At 34.1% G+C, this 19,341-nt stretch overlaps 1 protein-coding gene across 3 annotated transcripts; it reads right to left on the minus strand.

The window, feature by feature from the left end:
• Positions 1–436: 436 nt before the first annotated feature.
• LOC127850074 (uncharacterized) lies at positions 437–6,730 on the minus strand. Of its 3 annotated transcripts, XM_052382823.1 has the most exons (10): positions 6,595–6,730; positions 6,094–6,396; positions 4,625–4,918; positions 4,080–4,202; positions 3,841–3,862; positions 3,582–3,625; positions 3,134–3,211; positions 2,895–2,969; positions 2,739–2,794; positions 437–2,452 (listed from the first exon to the last, which is right to left on the minus strand). In XM_052382823.1, the coding sequence occupies exons 2-10, from the start codon at positions 6,158–6,160 to the stop codon at positions 2,399–2,401; spliced, it is 813 nt and encodes a 270-aa protein (XP_052238783.1). In that variant the 5' UTR covers positions 6,161–6,396; positions 6,595–6,730; the 3' UTR covers positions 437–2,398. The 3 variants fall into 3 exon arrangements, 2 of the variants coding, with proteins under 2 accessions (XP_052238783.1, XP_052238784.1); XM_052382824.1 differs by lacking the exon at positions 2,895–2,969; XR_008035051.1 differs by lacking the exon at positions 437–2,452 and having other exon boundaries at positions 2,777–2,794; positions 2,895–3,016.
• Positions 6,731–19,341: the final 12,611 nt, after the last annotated feature.

Below are 19,341 nucleotides of genomic sequence, written 5' to 3' on the forward strand. Positions count from 1 at the left end.
TCAAAGTAATTATAAAAACTTATAAATATCCATGTTTTTTTTGTGAAATACTGGAAGTTTTTGTTCATAAAAACGACTGCTAAAATTTAGTTATTAACTAGTCTAGGACGAGGATGATTAATAAAATTTCCGTGTAATGTAATAAACTGTGGTTTGAAATGACTATTCGCGACAAGTTTTAAGTATCCTGTATAGTTAGGTGTAAACATAACTTTATATAAAGAAAGAAATGTCTTCTTAAAAGAAAAAGAAAGAAAGCGAAGACATTGCGTTGACATTAATACTGACATCATAATAAACAACTGCAGGACGAAGATCATAGATTATGCGTCTTCTGGGATCCCGATTGTTGCCCCCAGCTTTTTACAAGAATTCCACAACACTAGACTCCATTATCCATATTTTATTTATTTAGTTTATTATAACTCCATCATGATTTACATCTTAATATCAAATAATGCGATCATATACTATGTCAAATTTCCATAACTGACAATTACCTCATAACTGAATTACTTACTAGTATTCAATAATTGTAAGGCAAATGGAACACAATTAACTTGGTTCCAAAATAAAGTAGTGGCATTTGAAAGTGATTTCGAACTAGTAATAGTTAGTAATATATTATGTGAATCATGCATAATGTAACTAGTGTTATTATGCGCGTCTAATAAGACAAATGCATTCCGACGAATTACAAAAAACAGCAACAACAGAGTGAACCCTTAGCAGAACCAGCAAAAAGAATACCGCATTGTAACACGCGTTCCTTACTTATGACAACATCAGTGCGATATAGAACTAGGCACACATATACACAAACTTCATGAACAACATTTCTTACAACAAACACGACTCAAAGAAAGGTGACCGACTAACAAAATTATTATAGAGTTCAATTATAAAAAGTCATATTAAATCGTTGCGCGGGACCACATGTTAATAACAAATTAATAAATACACAAATTAAATGCATTAGAATAAACAAAGCCGCGCGTTAGCTATAGACAGAAGCTGTCTTTTTAGAGTTTGTATTACTCTTCAGCTATAATTTATTCACGGCATTAAAAGGCGTTTGTGAACAATTATGAAAATGAAATAAAAGCTTCATCAAATTTGATATTATACTGTTTCATATTGGTTAGATTTTTTTTTCAAAAATCGTGAATAATGTCACAATTTTTACTATGAACATTACAAATCCACCATAAGGCAGACGTGACGCGTAGATATTAACTTTAGAATGTAAATAACTTTCCAACCCGTAAATTGCAACATTGCTATACATTTGACGGGGTCATTGTTTAAGGCTTAATAAAATAGTTAAATTGTTGCTGCTTATGAAATTGTCATTTTGATATCAACTCAAATGCTTTAAAATTGTTCAAAAACCTAGTCAGTATTAGAACTTTTGTACAAAATATGTCAAACTTCTAATAACAAAAACAAACAAAAAAAAATACCGCTAAACTCGAGTTCAACACCTGTTTTAGGAGACACATGCTAGTCTCATCATGCTGCGAAATAGTTATGAATAATTCTTGTACATACAATATATTTTCACTGTCACGAAATACCAGTGTGTATCTACGTTAACAAATTATGTCAGATATTTTTGTTCCAAAAGTTAATTGCTTTAAAACAATTTACTCATGCTAATCATTGTCCATTTCATGAAAAACTGTGATACAATATTTACATTATTATTATAATTTCAGTGCTTAAGTGTATACCTGTGACAGTGTCAGCAATAATGTTTGGAAAAATCGACAAGCGCAAACAATTTTTTCCATTGAAATTTCTCGAATCGTATGATACCATAGCAACACTTGGTAATACTCTTAGATTCACATATACAACAGAAAAAGTATGACCAAATCTCTGCGTATAGATATAACATGTTCCGAACATTGAATCTGCTATATACCTCCTAACCTTGATGGTGATGGTTGAACAAAAGTTATATTAATATACACGTATGCGATCCATTTGTTGCTTTTTTATTATCATTTTTGAGTAAACAAAATGTATGTAAACAGTATCATAACGTAAAAAAATACACCCAGTCGAATTACGGTGTATTACGTTACAAACACAAATCATTCCGGATCATGGATGATGTTACTTGTGGTTACGGAAAACAAAAAGAAGACCTGTGGTTACAGATATCCGATCCGCTTCAAATACTGATGCACCTGAGATTGCAGATAACTGACTTGTTTTTTTTACGGGAAACGGATACGTAAGTGCTTGCGGGAAGCCAATTGTGGTAACATCCAGCTGATATGCTTGTGGTAACAAACGAACGATACACATTTGGTGACGGATAACATTGCAACTTGTGGTTACGGAGAACTAGCCGCTGCGATGATTTTGAGGTTGTCTTAGGTACGTCCAACTAGTCGATTATCTCTGCATAGTGGTTATAAACTTCATCAACAACATTTTCGACCTTGGAAGAATATTGCACAACTTAAAAGTAGCAAACTTGAAAGTATATGATGTATATTTAACAGAGAAAAAATCATTTGCATAATACTATTGTATAAACTTATTTCGTTATTTCTATTATATCAATATACATTAATTTATATAAAAACGAGCGTTTCAAACACGTATGCATACAATACAAAATATTGTAGACTTTATATACAAGCAACGATGGAAGCATGGTTAATTTATTCGTTTATATTCAGGAATGGATAGACTTGTGATACTTTTAAAGAAAAATTGCAAACCTTATGAACATCATATGGACTACTGTAAATTTTGGTTTGTCCCACTTGACCGTTCGCTGCAAAAATGCAGCAAATTGTTTCAGTAATTGGAGTGCAACTTGAAACAAACATCAGATAAAGGCTAACTTAACTCAGATAACAATAATAAACACATACCGTTTGCTTGTAGTGCAACTTTCCTCTGTCCAATATCATCCGCAGAAATGTCCATGGGGTTCTCCACAACATAGTCTATCGGAGGTAATACGATCAACATTTTCTTAAAATTCTAACATTTTCTGAAACGAAACATACCAATAAAACTGAATCTATTTTAAAGTATGTTTATGCAATACATTATTTATTGAATAAAAGTGACTCATTTAATTCATTCGCACAGCAATGTACAGTTTTACCCTGAGACGATGAATGCTCATGCGCCAAAACATCGTCTGCAGAAATGTACATCGGATTCTCCACAACGTCGTCAAAATCTAGCAATATATATTGTTTAGTTTAAAACACATACACCTTATATTATATTGATTAGCTTTTACATAATAAAGTACGCTGAATATGTGCAAGAACATATAATAATAAAAAAACCTCTTGAAACATTACTAAAGCAAATTTTTACAAACATCCGTTAGTCTTTAATTAAAGGTAAGTGAACATTAGAGTTTACAATACAGGACAATACATAACATTACAAGATAATTAAGGGTCAGATCACAGCCACAAAACGGTCAATGCGAAGCTTTGGGGGCTTAAACCGGTTGAATGACGCTTCAAGCGTAACACGTAGCTACGATTTAATCATTTATATACAGACACAGAATCAACAGTAATCATTAGAAGTATAACCTTCCACTCGTTTCCGTTCTTTGCATGGTTGTAATTCAACATTTCTGAAACATAGATACAGTGCTATATTTGCAAATAAAACAAACGATTACATTCCAACAGACTGCTTTTTATTGGCTTAATAAAAAGATCCGTTCCATATATCTATGTTGTGTGTATGTAGTGTCTTTGCAGTGCGTACGTTGATTTAACATTAAATGGATTGTTTTACCTTAACAGTTAAGTATAATGTAAATACAATAACAATAATACAAGTCACCTTTTGTTCGCCACTGAGATTTCTGAAAATAAATAAAACATGTATAAACCAACGATTTAAAGAGTAAGCTTGTTCATGCAACATATATTAACCTTCGTGGAAAACAAAATACATGAAAATACATGAAGATACACACAATGACACGATTATACAATTCATACAATGATCGAAGTGGAACAGTTTTTGCCAAGCACATCCCAATAAAACGATATTTTGGTTGTTCTATTCATTACACATACCTCGTATTTTCCGTGTTCTGCAAACGCATGCAAGTACTATTGCTGCGAGCAACAACAATCCACAGCCAGCACCAATTAACGAAAACAGAAGATCCCAGGTTGGTAAAGAGTTAGAACGGGCATCTATACAATAGATACACACGCGTGTTCACACCTATGTGCAATAACACCGTTGTTCTTTATATTGTAAGCAGAGATATATAATTTAATGTATACTTTATCATGTATATTTTTCGATTATTTGTATAGTTCTTATTATTTAGTCCGTACATTCAATTTCTCAAATTCGTCTATCACTTAATATAAACTCAAACAACAAGTGAAACATCAGCTGCACTAGAAAGAGAGAAACCGTATAATAGACCGTGGGTGCATTATTAATGGCAAACAACAATAAACCATTTGACAAACGCAACACAAACAAAACACAATACATAATGTATACCAGGCTACAATCCTAGGAACGTTTTGACTTATAAAAATAAAATTGATTCACACCATCTGCAAAGCATTTTCAATGATAAATCAGTGGCATATATATTTACCTTGTACGACTAACTGTATCGATAGGTTAGACCGCCCGATAGTTTCTGGTCCAAACGTAGGGGTCATCGTGTTTTCAACAACGCAAATATATGTTCCCGCATCGGTCGCTTGGATGTTGGTAAGGGTTAGAAAGCTTCCATTATATATATTTAACCCATATTCCCAGCGTTTGATTGGAGGTGGGTAGCCGTCGCTTGTGCACTCTATGGACACGTTATTTGCATTCACAACGCTAAGTGTTGTGCTGTCAAGACGACCCCCGTCCATGGATAGAGTAAGTTCAGTCGGTGGAACTGCATTATTGATTGGGACAATTTGAAACGGCTTTTACTGTTGCTAATATACAAATGCATGCCAGCATAGACGTTAACAATCAAATATTTAAACATGTGTTGTTGTTTTTACAATAAAGTCGGTTTTATATGTGTTAAGTTAAAGTAAAATATCGTTGGGCAATATATTTTGGTTTACCTATACAAGTTCTTTATTAAATAATAGTTCACTATATAATACAAGTTGCTGGAATGGAAATCGGTACTTCACATTGTGAATTCCTTTTTCATAATAAACGACTTGGAAAGCGGACTTATTTTAGGTTATGTATCGTATATTTTCGTAACGTTTTATTTTTATATACGCAAAGATTATATGCGTCGTGCGAATTATTCATGAAGTTTTACATGGCATGTGGTTTTATTTGCGAATGTGCCGATTTCAAATTTTCAAGACCATTTCCAATTGTGGTAAATACAGATATAATAAGTGGTATAAATCAATACTGTGGTATATGCTCATTGTATACAGCTTCAAAAATGTATACGTGCGATACAACTCACCGGGCGAATTTTACTTTCTTAGAAGTTGCACCTTTTTGATTGCAATTATTGAAAGAGGACAGATGTATCTTTAAAATGCAAAATTATATACATCGGAAAGGAAAAAAACTTTAAACGCTGGTACTTTTATAATGGGACCCTACGGAATATGAAACAGTGTAACCCAACCTTCAGTGCCCACATAGAAAATTATTTTTAGATATGCTATTTTATTGATTTCATTAGCTGGAAACATATGATTAACATTGTACTGGATGTTTTGTGGGATTTAAAAAACACACGTGATTGTTCGGGGAAAAAGAGTAAAAAGTACCTTTGTGCCTCAGTGCATATCCGATCGTGTTTTAAAAAACCGTGAACCTTTTTAACACATTACTTATGTCTATACATGCAAACAAGTCTAAACGAGCTGTTAATCTCTTAAAAGCGAATTTTAGCTCGCCTTGCCAACAGTATTGAAGTAGAGCTTGTCATGTTGTCAGGCAAATTAGGATACGGAACTATTACAGAACGTCTACGAATGATTTCGTAGCTCTATTGCAAAATGAAAATAATTTATACTAGGCTTGTGTTGTCATAAATGCATTATAACATTTTGAAATTAATCGTTTTAGTATATTATTTATACTTACATAACGTCTCTATGGTTAGCGACTTCTCTGATTTACCAGTTTCTTTCGATCCAAACGTTGGATTCATAAAATTTGTAGAAATGCAAAGAAAAGTTCATTTAGTTACAATGTGAATATCTTGCACATTAATTGATCCAAATGCAAAATGTTGTGATGTTTCATTTTTCATGATGATACCAGGAACCGGATTACCCTGACTCGTGCATTCCAACGATATTGGTGTACCTTTTATCACTGCAACTTTGTCTGTGTTAAGGATGCGATATGTCCCGTTGATGATGAATGAAGGTTTGGAAGGCGATTCTAAATAAGTTTATATACACAATTTACTTTAATAAAACCGTAAAAAAACTAAAACTTACCTACAAACCAGTTTTAATGTTTAAAATATATTCATAAAAAGTCATAAATTCATTAATTTGCAGGGTCTGTTATGTCAGTGCAAACATTGTATAAGTACATTTAAAACTGTTAGTTTCCTTTATAACCCGGTATACGTACGTAAAACATCTACATAAATGGACTTCTCAGATCTTCCTGGTATGAACTGATTGAAATAAAAATCAGGCATCAAGTTTTTTGCCACACACTTGATGATACCGGACTTATCATTAAATTCGAGTCTTGAAGAATTGACAATAGAATTAGAATGATATTCCCAGTGTATTAACGGGGCAGGTTCGCCTGAACTTCTACACTCAAGCACGATTGGACGCTGGTAAATCACTTTGACAACTAAAGTCTCAAAAACTGCACCGCCATATATTAATTCTGGAACTGTCGGTGGATCTGTAAAGTAAACTATGTTTAATTTGTAACATTCTAATTATCTCTTTAACGTGATGATAATCGAAACTGAATTAAGCAGAAATCTATTTTCAAAAATTGCATTGTTCAAAAATATTATATTAGTACCCGAAAGGCCGGGATCAATAACATATACACTAACAATGCATGCATGCTCGTTTTATGTGAATCAAAAACTCACAAGTAGAAAATTGATTAATAGAAGCCAATAGGTTGAAAACGCATATTACGACCAAATTTAGATATACATACGTATGAACTACGAACTTACTTTATCATGCAGGATCACTGTTAATTCAACTTAATTAAAACACTGACCTTTTAACAACGATACAATAATGTTGGTCCCAAACGAGCAACTTTTCAAATTATTTTATGCACACGGGAATGGATTAGCTTGTAAAAAAATGTTGTGTTATAAAGAAGTATGCACGTATTTTAATCTAGGGGACACAGATTCAGTTTAATATTATTCAAACACCAGTTATTCGATAACAGGTTTTAAGGTTACATAATATTTTATATTTTAAAGTGGGAAATATACAGACTGCACGTTATTTTATAAAGTAAAACAATAAGAGCCCACCACCAAATTTTGCAGTGGTAGCATCAGCCTGATCATTGCAGACCTCAGAGCATAACCTCTTTAGCACGTCTAGGGCTGCCCCTGTGAAAGTGAATATTTATTTCAACGAAACAAGCACAACCGATGGCATAATGTTATTGATGCTAATGATGGTTTTACATGTTATCACACTTCTAAGCATCATGATCGCCATCAGAAACAAACATCATCAACAACAAAACACTGCATAATTTAATTATTATAATATTATTTATTACCTCCAGGCTCAACACTGTATGCTAGAATCCAAAACAGAATACCCAACGCGTTTTCCATATCGTCAACTAAGTACCTAGTACTTAAGAGCCCTGCTTGTCTGTATTAACTAGATATACTTTCTTGAAATTATATATTAATAAAACTTCCGTGTACTTACAGACTTATGTTTGTTTCAAATGTTCAATTGTTATAACGTGTTATTCACATTTGCATACATATGTTTTTTTGTAAATATACTACATACAATTGTTGTACGGAAATCTTGTGATCTCAGTGTTGCTAACTTCCGGTCTTTCTTTACGAAGCACGTGCGACATCAGTGCATTGTGCGTCAGGCTCCCGTGCTAAAAAATCGGGCAAATTTGAACTTCACTTATCCGTGCGATAATTTAACTGATTTCGCACGTCAGTTCTGCGGCAATAAGAATGGGCCTTTTCGCAGATTTGGGCATGTTTTGAAGTGTGTCATAAAATGCTTTCTATTGATCAGTGTAAAAAAAATTGCTCTAAAAAGCTCCAGTGAAACATAAAGAATAAGATTTAAAAAAAAAAATGTAACCCTCAACAGGGCTCGAACCACTTACCCCTGGAGTAAAAAGTCTACCACTTAAACCCCTCGGCTATTCTTCCGCGTGCAATGAAAGATGTATTTTATATTATATATATGCAATCCTCGTAGTTCCACAATATATAACGACAACAACAGAACTCTTCAAATTATTCAATCGTTTCGCGTTGCATCACTTTATAATTTTCAGGTTTTTAATCGTCAAAAGATGCATATAATGGCTATATTAGAGCATAGTAAATGTTCAATATTACTGTTTTCGCACAAATTATTATCACCAAATTGAAAATTTGCGAATCTGAACCAACTTTTTAAAATTTTGTAAATTTACCAAAACGTGAAAAGGCCCCTTTAAAATATGTAAAATCGTAGAAACGGCGCCGTTTTCATAATAGTTAAACTCTCATGGTTCACCCATTGGTGTCAAAAGAATATATTTAAGAAAACGTTGCTTCTGTGGTTGATTCACTATATCGTTTTTATTCCATATGGTACGACTCGTGAGGAAATGACATGATTTCTAAATATAGAAATACTGAATCTCCAGACGCATTATCTTGAGTAATATTCTTGTTGACATGCACAGGTCTTTTATAAAAGGCATGAGGCCAATTGCTTGTCCTGTACCGGCTATTTTTTTTTAAATTGGAGTGTTAAAAGTCATATTATCCCATTGGTAAGACAATACGTTTAGATCGAACATCTGATACTTTATTAATCTGAGGTAATTTTCAGCCATGCTTCATTAACGCTGTTTACCTATGCATTTGTATCGATATTTGCAAACGAAACCATCGATAACTTTTAGAATTATCAAATCCCAAGCACCACAACCAGTCAAAAAATATATCGGAACACTTAAAATGAGAAAGAAAAAAAAGGTTAAATTCCACATATAGCCATCGCCATGTTTTCACATAGAAAACATTATAGAGCAAACGTGATAATGATTAAAATAAAAATAGCAATATTCGACCGTAGGTAAATGGTATAAAAAATAAATGAGTAAGATTTTATTGTTTCTAATTCTGCTCGATCACAACCATGTAAAGTAAACGCAATTGCTGTGAAGTTCGGTATGACATTTGCGTATAGAAAATCTTCTCAAGATGTTTAGGCATTTTATAATTTGACCAAGGTAAGCCTTTAAGCAGAAATCATCATTTCGATTATTGTATTTAATACCATCTCGTACAACATTCATTTAAACATCTATTCGCCGTCATTTTTTAAACAAATTACACTATTCTTTACAAACCATGTAATAAAGCCGTCGGTGTTACAGGCATTTTCTCTTCTTTCGAGCTTTATTAGTTTGTTGGAAAATTGAGGTAGCCTGCTTGACGGCATTATATCCATTCAAACATACACGTTAGTAGGATCAGCTTTCGGGAATATGCTTTAACGCAAACGCGAGCTTATAAGTAATATGTAATACTAATTCCAATCGTAAAACAATCTTACATCTAACTATTACATCACCGCGTTTTAATCACACAATCTCTGACTTAAGTGTGTTACTCGCATAATAAACGTATGTCCATGCTTGCATACACGTAAAATACTAAGCTTACATGGCTGAAGTAGTTCCGTTCCATTCTTTGTTTACAGCATTGCAATTATTGACCAATATTTCTGGAAATGGATTTCCTGATTCTTAAAGGGTGAAGGCCACAATGACTGGTTTGCAATAAAGTCGTCGTTTGAGAATTTGTTAACCTGAATGACTAAATATCGCTGCCGGAGGTGGATCTGATAAATAAATGGTTATACTTTTAGCATTTTCATACATGAGTTTAAACTACAACTGCATGTACATATATTTCAAATTATTTCTGGCAAAAGTGTGGTTTTCTAATGACGTCATAGTTTTTTAAAACATGATTATCCTTTATTTAATTCACATGGAAATGTTACCAATACTCTAGGAAAACGGAGAAATTGTATTGCCTAGGCTTATTTATTACATCCGACGTAGAACACTGCATGCACGACTTTATAAGTAACGCCCTTTTCTTGAGTAACCGATGTTGGCACTTAAGGAAGAAATATATGTTCCTATTAGCGTAGTATCATAAGTATATAATACAGAGGGCTTCAGTGCAAAAGGGCGGAACCCATTTTTGCATTGAAAATTTCCCTCTTTGCTTACTCATATCAATTATGCCTGTTTTAATGACAGGAAATTAAATTAACCGGAGGAGTTAATGCGTATGCATGTTACTTTTAATACAACTATATTAGTTCAGTGTTATATATATATATATATATATATATATATATATATATATATATAAATCAAGTATTTTATCGTTATGCAAAGAGCCTAAACATGTTGTGTTTCACAAAATGATTATAGAACTGCATTACAATACGAAAAATTTTGCTATCTACCTTTACTTACAATGTCAATGCATGGACACTTAAAATTGAATATAATGCTATGTTCCTGCACCGCACTACTTAATTATTTGCTGATGTCTTAAATTATGCATTTTACAAATTTTATAAATAATTGGTTTCAACTTGCCGTGGTCTTGGTTGAATTATGACACTGTGCACATTAAAAACAAACAAAACCTATATATTACACAAGCACCGATTGTTCACTTTGCATCCTTGTCGATGTTTGATTAATTAGAACATATACACAATGACAATTAAGCAATTAAGCAATTAAAATATGTGTTTTAAAATTAATTTGTACCATAGTCAGGTTTTGAGGTTTTACAATAAATTGGGTGTTTTTCGTTCGAGAATAAATGGACATGCACTTGAATATCATGGAGAGTAAACGCAAGATCTAAACTTATCGATTTTCTTAATGGGCAAGTGTCTCAGCAATAATACACGATCGTTCATGATATGTCTTCATGTGCTTATCGTGTTTTTGTTTCCTTAAGCTTAACAATCTAAACCATAAACGTCCAATTCTAAATAAGGAAGAGATATGTCTTACAAATAACCGAGTATCCGGTTCTGATAGCGATGACAGTATCAGAGCATGTAACTATTTCATAACGACATATGATTCAATATAATTATCTTCCTTTCACTAATTCAATCGTATTATTTTACGCAAGTTACGAATCGCATAAATACTCTAGGGAATATTCTGTTTAGTTTGCTGATTTGACAGAACAAAAATGACTGAACGAAACAAACATAATATTTTATTAAGGGACATGTACATACACATTTACTAACGGTATTGTCATGTGCGAATATTGTATATATATAGAATATATATATCTAAGAACTAAACGATCAAAATATAATGGAACAGAAATATCAAAGCAAAATGCAAAACGTTCAGCACAAAGTTGGAGATTTAATAATAGTTCAATGATTTTATAAAATTACTAATTTTCCCTGTTAAAAGAAACAAAAACAATTTCAAAACGTGATACGAATAAGTCTTTGCCTTTTCTTTTTCAGTTAATACACGTTTTAATTATTATGTAATGGGTCGAATGAATTACCAACTAGTTTACTAATAGATGAACGTTCTTATGTATTAAGGAAAATTGCGCAGAACAGATATGCGTTTTCCGGTCAATGGCTGCTTCAACTGATACTAGGTCTAATGAAGACAGAACAGTAGTTCAGAGTTGCATACATTGCGTACATTTATCCAAACGACAAAATGAGTTTTTACACCATTTTTTACTACTTCTGTCTGATATGCATTTCGATGATCTGACATTTGTACTTACTGATGCTTGATTGATGTCAAGTATGAATTTACCGCAGCGTTTTTATACTCATGTCATTTCACCGTGCCTCAAAAAAGTAGCAAACGCTGTTGCCCTGGTGTGATTAAACCACTGAGTCATGCTGTCGGAAGCTCATCAAATTATTATTTTATTGTATTGTTTTGTAATATGAATATGAATTAAAACATGATGCTATATGGTTAATGCTTATGATCGTTCGCGCGTTATTTATCTCCTTATAATTCCTCTGGACTATATTGGGCATTCCAAACCTGAAACTTAACATGACAAACAAAATGCTTATCACTGAGAAAAAAGATGTTGAACACCTTTGATTTGGTGAGACTGCAGCAGTTGGTACAGTCGATTTAAGCATTTGTTTTTAAATGTTCAGATTAACGCAACTGTTTTAAAATTAAATAATTTTAGTATTAACAAATAGGAAATAAAACTAATATTAATATAATTTATTAATTGTAACAGTCACAGGAATAAGAAAGTGACATAAAAGTCATTTTCTTACTGCGTCACATCCGTTTAGATAAAACCGAAAGAGCGATTGAAAATATCCCTCCTCAAGTAAGTTGGCATCATTATAGAGAATCGTTATGCTCACATTTTAATATTTAATTTATTCTGAACGCGTATGTTTTTACATATAAAAATTGTCTGTTCAAAATGGTTGTTTGGACAAATTTAATGGAAACGGTCAAAAAACATGACCCACCAATTAAAACGATGGGCACCACTTAAACTGTTCATACAATCACACAGAGTGTACAAGTGATCAAGTGGAACATGATGTTTCACCACAAACAATAGGTTTCGTATTTCACAATTACATTTTACTTTCACTCTTCCAGTTTTGGAAAATACAACAAGTTACGTTCACATGACCTTCTGAACAATAACACATTCGGTCTTGGTGCATCAAATGAATTTGCGTGTTGAACAAGTTCAAGAGGCAAGATCTAAAGCAATGAATATAGAGGAAACCATGGTGTTTAAACATTTGGAATGCACGAATTTCGTGCACAACCTGTATAGTTGAAACAGACTTAAAGGGACCGTCCAACAGATTTCCCTTTTTGGTAAATAGACAAAATTGAAAAATAGGTTTTTCAGATTCGCAAATTTTCGTTTTAGTTATGATATTTTTGAGAAAATAGTAATACTGACCATTTACCATGCTTTTAAATATCTATTATATGCATCTTTTGATGATTTGAAAACCTGAAAATTATTAAGCGTCGTGCGACGCGAAACGATTGAATAATTTGGAAAGTTCTGTTGTTGTCGTTTTCTTTTGGGATACTACGAGGATTGCTTATTACATAATGGGGGTATTTAACAGATTGTTTTACTACTTCTGCCTGATATGCATTTCGTTGATCTGACATTTGTACTTAATGATGCTTGATTGATGTCAAAAATGAATTTATCGTAGCGTTTGTATACTTGTGTCATTTCACCGTGCCTCAAAAAAGTAGCAACGCTGTTGCTCTGGTGTGATTTAACCATTGAGTCATACTGTCGAAAGCTTATCAAATTATTATTTTATGTTATTGCTTTGTAATATGAATATGAATTACACGCTGCTATGAGTTTATTGTTTATGATCATTCACGGGTGTGTTTTGGGATACATTCTTGGCTATGTATTCGGTAAGGCTAGCCATAATTGTTTGAATTGACATTCGAAGGCAATGAACCATGTTTTATGGATTGTTTTGTGTTTGCTGTTTGTGTTGAATTTATCGTTCTCTATCGTATACTAGGCTATTTGTTTAATGCCTTAAACATAATGATACTGGAGGTTAACAACAATTAATCTCCTTATAATGTCTTTGGGCTAAATTGGGCATTCATAACCTGACACTTAACATGACAAACAAAATGTTTATCACTTAGAACAAATATGTTGAACACCTTTGATTTGGTGAGACTGGTCCAGTTTGTACACATCAATTTAAGCATTCATTTTTAAATTTTCAGATTAACTAAAAAAATTTAAAATAAAATAATTTTCGTATTACCAATTAGGAAATGTTTCTTATATTATAATTTGAATATGTATGTGTTTACATAAAAATCTGTATGTTCAAAACTGTTGTATAGACAAATTGAAAGATAACGGTCAAGGAAACTTGACCCATCAATAAGAAAGATGTGAACCAATTAAACTGTATACAGATTCATAGAAAGTGTACGTGTGATAAAGTGGCACATGATGTTTCACCACAAACAAACGGTTTCGTATCTCATAATGACATTTTACTTCCCCTTTTCCAGTTTCGGCCACAAAGTGTGATTATATTGTACCAGAACAAGTCGGCATGTGTTTCTCTTTAAGCTTCTGTCTAAAGCTCACTATCCCAGCTTGAATTAAATTTGTATATTATAAAGAACTATGTAAGCAGAAAATATTAACCCGTATACGTTTATAATTTGCACACGTTTTTTCTTGCGGTTGTAAACCAAACAATATAAGAAAAATAAATTGTAAACATTATTAAGATTTAAATGCATCATACAACAATTTACGTTCACATGACCTTCTAAACGATAACAAATTCGGTCTTGGTGCATCACATGAATTTGCATGTTGAACAACAAGTTTAAGAAGCTGTATTTAAAAGCGTTATGATAATCAACAGGATAATACGGTGGCACTAAGGTGATATCACCGCTCCAAAAACAAAAAAGTCGGGTAAAAAACATATATCAGGGTAACACAAAATAAGTCGGTTTTCACGAGTTAATTTTTTTGGTACTCGGCAAAACAGAACTTGTGTTTTTCCGATTTTGTAGGGGGAGCGGAAAACACAAGTTATGTTTCCCTGTCTGCAAAAAAGACGGGAAAACAGAACTCGTGTTTTTCGCTCCAAAAAAAGTGACGGGAAATCCGAACTTGATTTACTTAGTTATATATAAAACTGTTTGTCTTAATGTGTCCCATCATAAACATGAGAACATACTCGTTTTAGTGTTAGTTTATCATAAATCATATATCACAAGCGCGTGTTAGATATCGGATCAACATAGCAATAAATGACACTAAAGAAGCTAAACGGTATATAGATAGAATGTCTTGATCTTATTCGTTACGAATCAAATATTACACTATTAGTCTTCTAATAGGATAAGTATCGGATATCTATTGTAACAATTTTTGGTAACGTTTTTAAGAGTAATAGTATACACCTAAGTTTTGTCCATATCTATCTAGATATTGTTTAACTATAAGAAATTTATCTACAGAAATGTGTCAAACACACAAGGTGTAAGAAAGATCACTAATATGTTCGATTCACTTAATAAGCTCTACTGCTGACAGCCTCCGAAAACGGAAATATAATCCGATTGAAGATATGTACGAGGATACGTTTAAAGGCAGCCACACTGCACAAATCAAACTATTGTTGTATTGAATATTAAAAACATTGAAACTGAAGAAACTAAATCAGGGCAGAAATGTTTGTTCTAATTCAATACTTGTATAACGAAACACCACCAAAAAACATAAAATGGAGATTACATCTAGTTCACTGATCTCGCACTGCAGAATTGTATGTGTTATTGACTCGATACAAATTCATATGATTAAACAAATCGGACAAGTGTCTTCAAATATATGTGTATATGTTTATCTAATGTGATCAATATGTAAACTTTTCAAATAGACCGTAGGTAATGTCACTTGGCAGCAATTAATAATTTTGCTCTTGCGTGTAGCTAAATTAGAATAACGAAAAACAAATCAACAACTTAGAAACATATTCTAGGGCTGATAATGCGTTTTATTATCTTCTACGTGGTGTAGTATTGATAAAAGATTGCATTTGCAATCTCTGCTTTGTATTATATTGGATATTTCAATAAATTTATCAATAGCTTTATCATATGTCTCATTCAATAAAGAGGTAAACGTATCTTAATACTGTCCATTGATTTGACATCACAGTCGCATGATTTCATCTCATCTTCGCCTATGGTTCCTCTGAACAGCTCACTCAACGCGTCTCGGTCCTGTGCGAGCGGAATTGCATCTGCATCAAGGTCTCGCCGCCAAGTGTTTCTATGCCGCCCTTTATTGCAATCCCCGTGGTGGTTCCAGATGTCTTGTTGTATTTGATGCAAGCACGCGATGGGTGTAGCCTATCTATCACCAAGGTCTCTGAATGATGTCTTCGTCAATGGGCTTCAGTGTTGGTCTTCCCCATAATTCTTCGTTGGTGATTTTGTCTGGCCAATGGATCTCGAAATCATCCTAAGGCAGATGTTAATAAACACCTGGATTTACTTTATGGTTGTGACGATGGTTCTCCAGGTCTCTGCTCCATAGAGACGTATTGGCCGCACGGTGGTATTGAATAGCCTGATCTTAGTGGTGATGATGTCCGCGCTGGCTTTCCAGATGTTATTCGGCGTATGGAAGACTGTGCTTTACCAATTCGAGCTTCGACGTCTGCATCCTGTTCCTCCCTCTCCGTCAAGGGTGATACCGATATAAGAAAAGCTGTCCATCTCATCCAGCACCTCGCTTAGCCTGTGAAGGGTGTGTCATTAGATGCGTCTATCTTGAACATTTTATTTTCGCTATCCGCTACCATGTTGGTCTTTTCCTGCTTATATTGTACGGTGTGTCAACGAAGAGCCAGATCTCGGAAAAGACAAGGTCGTCTAACTGTTTCCAGGGTGTTCACTGGATTCCGTTCTGCTCTTGGTCCGTCGAAGTCTTCATGGCCCAGTGTAAGGCAAGCAGGAGCAGAAAAGTAATGTGTCTTCCATAAACGATTCTCAAGGTCATCCTTTTGAAAGACTTTCTGGTGGTATCGGTGATATTTTTTATCGCTCCCAATAGTCTGAGTAGTCTCCAGAGCGACTAAAGTTCAATGCTGTCGGACGCCTTCTGATAGTCGATGAATTGGACTCACAGAGGCGAATGTTACGCTAGGAAATGTTACAGAATGTTGAACAGGGTTGCGATCTGATCCTTGGAAGATCTCTCCTTTCGGAGGCAAGCTTTGATCATCACAGATACACAGATGGAAAACATGTTACAAGAGTCACATGATCTACGACCGAATATAAACACGTTATACTTTCAAAGATTTTCTAGGTCATTGTTTCGAATAGCAACAGGATAAATATTACAAATACGACGATTGTACACTTTACATCCGTGTCTGTGTTTGTTTCATCTGACCACGCAATAAAATAAGGATTGTGGAAATATCTTTCTTCTATGTGAAGTCTACTAAAGTCATTGTTTTAGGTTTAAACAGTGTTGATTGTTGAGTGTACGATATAATTTGACATACACATAAACATAAAATGGAGATTACATCTAGTTCACTGATCTCGCACTGCAGAATTGTATGTGTTATTGACTCGATACAAATTCATATGATTAAACAAATCGGACAAGTGTCTTCAAATATATGTGTATATGTTTATCTAATGTGATCAATATGTAAACTTTTCAAATAGACCGTAGGTAATGTCACTTGGCAGCAATTAATAATTTTGCTCTTGCGTGTAGCTAAATTAGAATAACGAAAAACAAATCAACAACTTAGAAACATATTCTAGAGCTGATAATGCGTTTTATTATCTTCTACGTGGTGTAGTATTGATAAAAGATTGCATTTGCAATCTCTGCTTTGTATTATATTGGATATTTCAATAAATTTATCAATAGCTTTATCATATGTCTCATTCAAAAAAGAGGTAAACGTATCTTAATACTGTCCATTGATTTGACATCACAGTCGCATGATTTCATGTCATCTTCGCCTATGGTTCCTCTGAACAGCTCACTCAACGCGTCTCGGTCCTGTGCGAGCGGAACTGCATCTGCATCAAGGTCTCGCCGCCAAGTGTTTCTATGCCGCCCTTTATTGCAATCCCCGTGGTGGTTCCAGATGTCTTGTTGTATTTGATGCAAGCACGCGATGGGTGTAGCCTATCTATCACCAAGGTCTCTGAAGGATGTCTTCGTCAATGGGCTTCAGTGTTGGTCTTCCCCATAATTCTTCGTTGGTGATTTTGTCTGGCCAATGGATCTCGAAATCATCCTAAGGCAGATGTTAATAAACACCTGGATTTACTTTATGGTTGTGACGATGGTTCTCCAGGTCTCTGCTCCATAGAGACGTATTGGCCGCACGGTGGTATTGAATAGCCTGATCTTAGTGGTGATGATGTCCGCGCTGGCTTTCCAGATGTTATTCGGCGTATGGAAGACTGTGCTTTACCAATTCGAGCTTCGACGTCTGCATCCTGTTCCTCCCTCTCCGTCAAGGGTGATACCGATATAAGGAAAGCTGTCCATCTCATCCAGCACCTCGCTTAGCCTGTGAAGGGTGTGTCATTAGATGCGTCTATCTTGAACATTTTATTTTCGCTATCCGCTACCATGTTGGTCTTTTCCTGCTTATATTGTACGGTGTGTCAACGAAGAGCCAGATCTCGGAAAAGACAAGGTCGTCTAACTGTTTCCAGGGTGTTCACTGGATTCCGTTCTGCTCTTGGTCCGTCGAAGTCTTCATGGCCCAGTGTAAGGCAAGCAGGAGCAGAAAAGTAATGTGTCTTCCATAAACGATTCTCAAGGTCATCCTTTTGAAAGACTTTCTGGTGATATCGGTGATATTTTTTATCGCTCCCAATAGTCTGAGTAGTCTCCAGAGCGACTAAAGTTCAATGCTGTCGGACGCCTTCTGATAGTCGATGAATTGGACTCACAGAGGCGAATGTTACGCTAGGAAATGTTACAGAATGTTGAACAGGGTTGCGATCTGATCCTTGGAAGATCTCTCCTTTCGGAGGCAAGCTTTGATCATCACAGATACACAGATGGAAAACATGTTACAAGAGTCACATGATCTACGACCGAATATAAACACGTTATACTTTCAAAGATTTTCTCGGTCATTGTTTCGAATAGCAACAGGATAAATATTACAAATACGACGATTGTACACTTTACATCCGTGTCTGTGTTTGTTTCATCTGACCACGCAATAAAATAAGGATTGTGGAAATATCTTTCTTCTATGTGAAGTCTACTAAAGTCATTGTTTTAGGTTTAAACAGTGTTGATTGTTGAGTGTACGATATAATTTGACATACACTTGAACATAATGGAGTTTGAACACGATAAGAAACCTTCAATGATTTTTATCTTAAAAGATGACAGTCACAATCAAAATAACTTACTTAAATTATTTTCCCTTTCTTGTGTTTTCTCTTCTTAACCTTGTGAGTACACTACTGCCAATACAAACATGTATAATGAAAAGAACCAAGAAT

This window comes from Dreissena polymorpha, chromosome 11 (genome assembly GCF_020536995.1).
Source record: "Dreissena polymorpha isolate Duluth1 chromosome 11, UMN_Dpol_1.0, whole genome shotgun sequence".
NCBI classification, from domain to species: domain Eukaryota; kingdom Metazoa; phylum Mollusca; class Bivalvia; order Myida; family Dreissenidae; genus Dreissena; species Dreissena polymorpha.

Coding starts and splice junctions, on each gene's coding strand:
- LOC127850074 (XM_052382823.1), bottom strand. CDS start 6,160: ATGAATCCAACGTTTGGATCGAAAGAAACTGGTAAATCAGAGAAGTCG. Junction 4,203..4,624: donor GATACAGTTAGTCGTACAAG/GTAAATATATAT, acceptor TCTATTGTATAG/ATGCCCGTTCTAACTCTTTA. Junction 3,863..4,079: donor CAGAACACGGAAAATACGAG/GTATGTGTAATG, acceptor ATTTATTTTCAG/AAATCTCAGTGGCGAACAAA.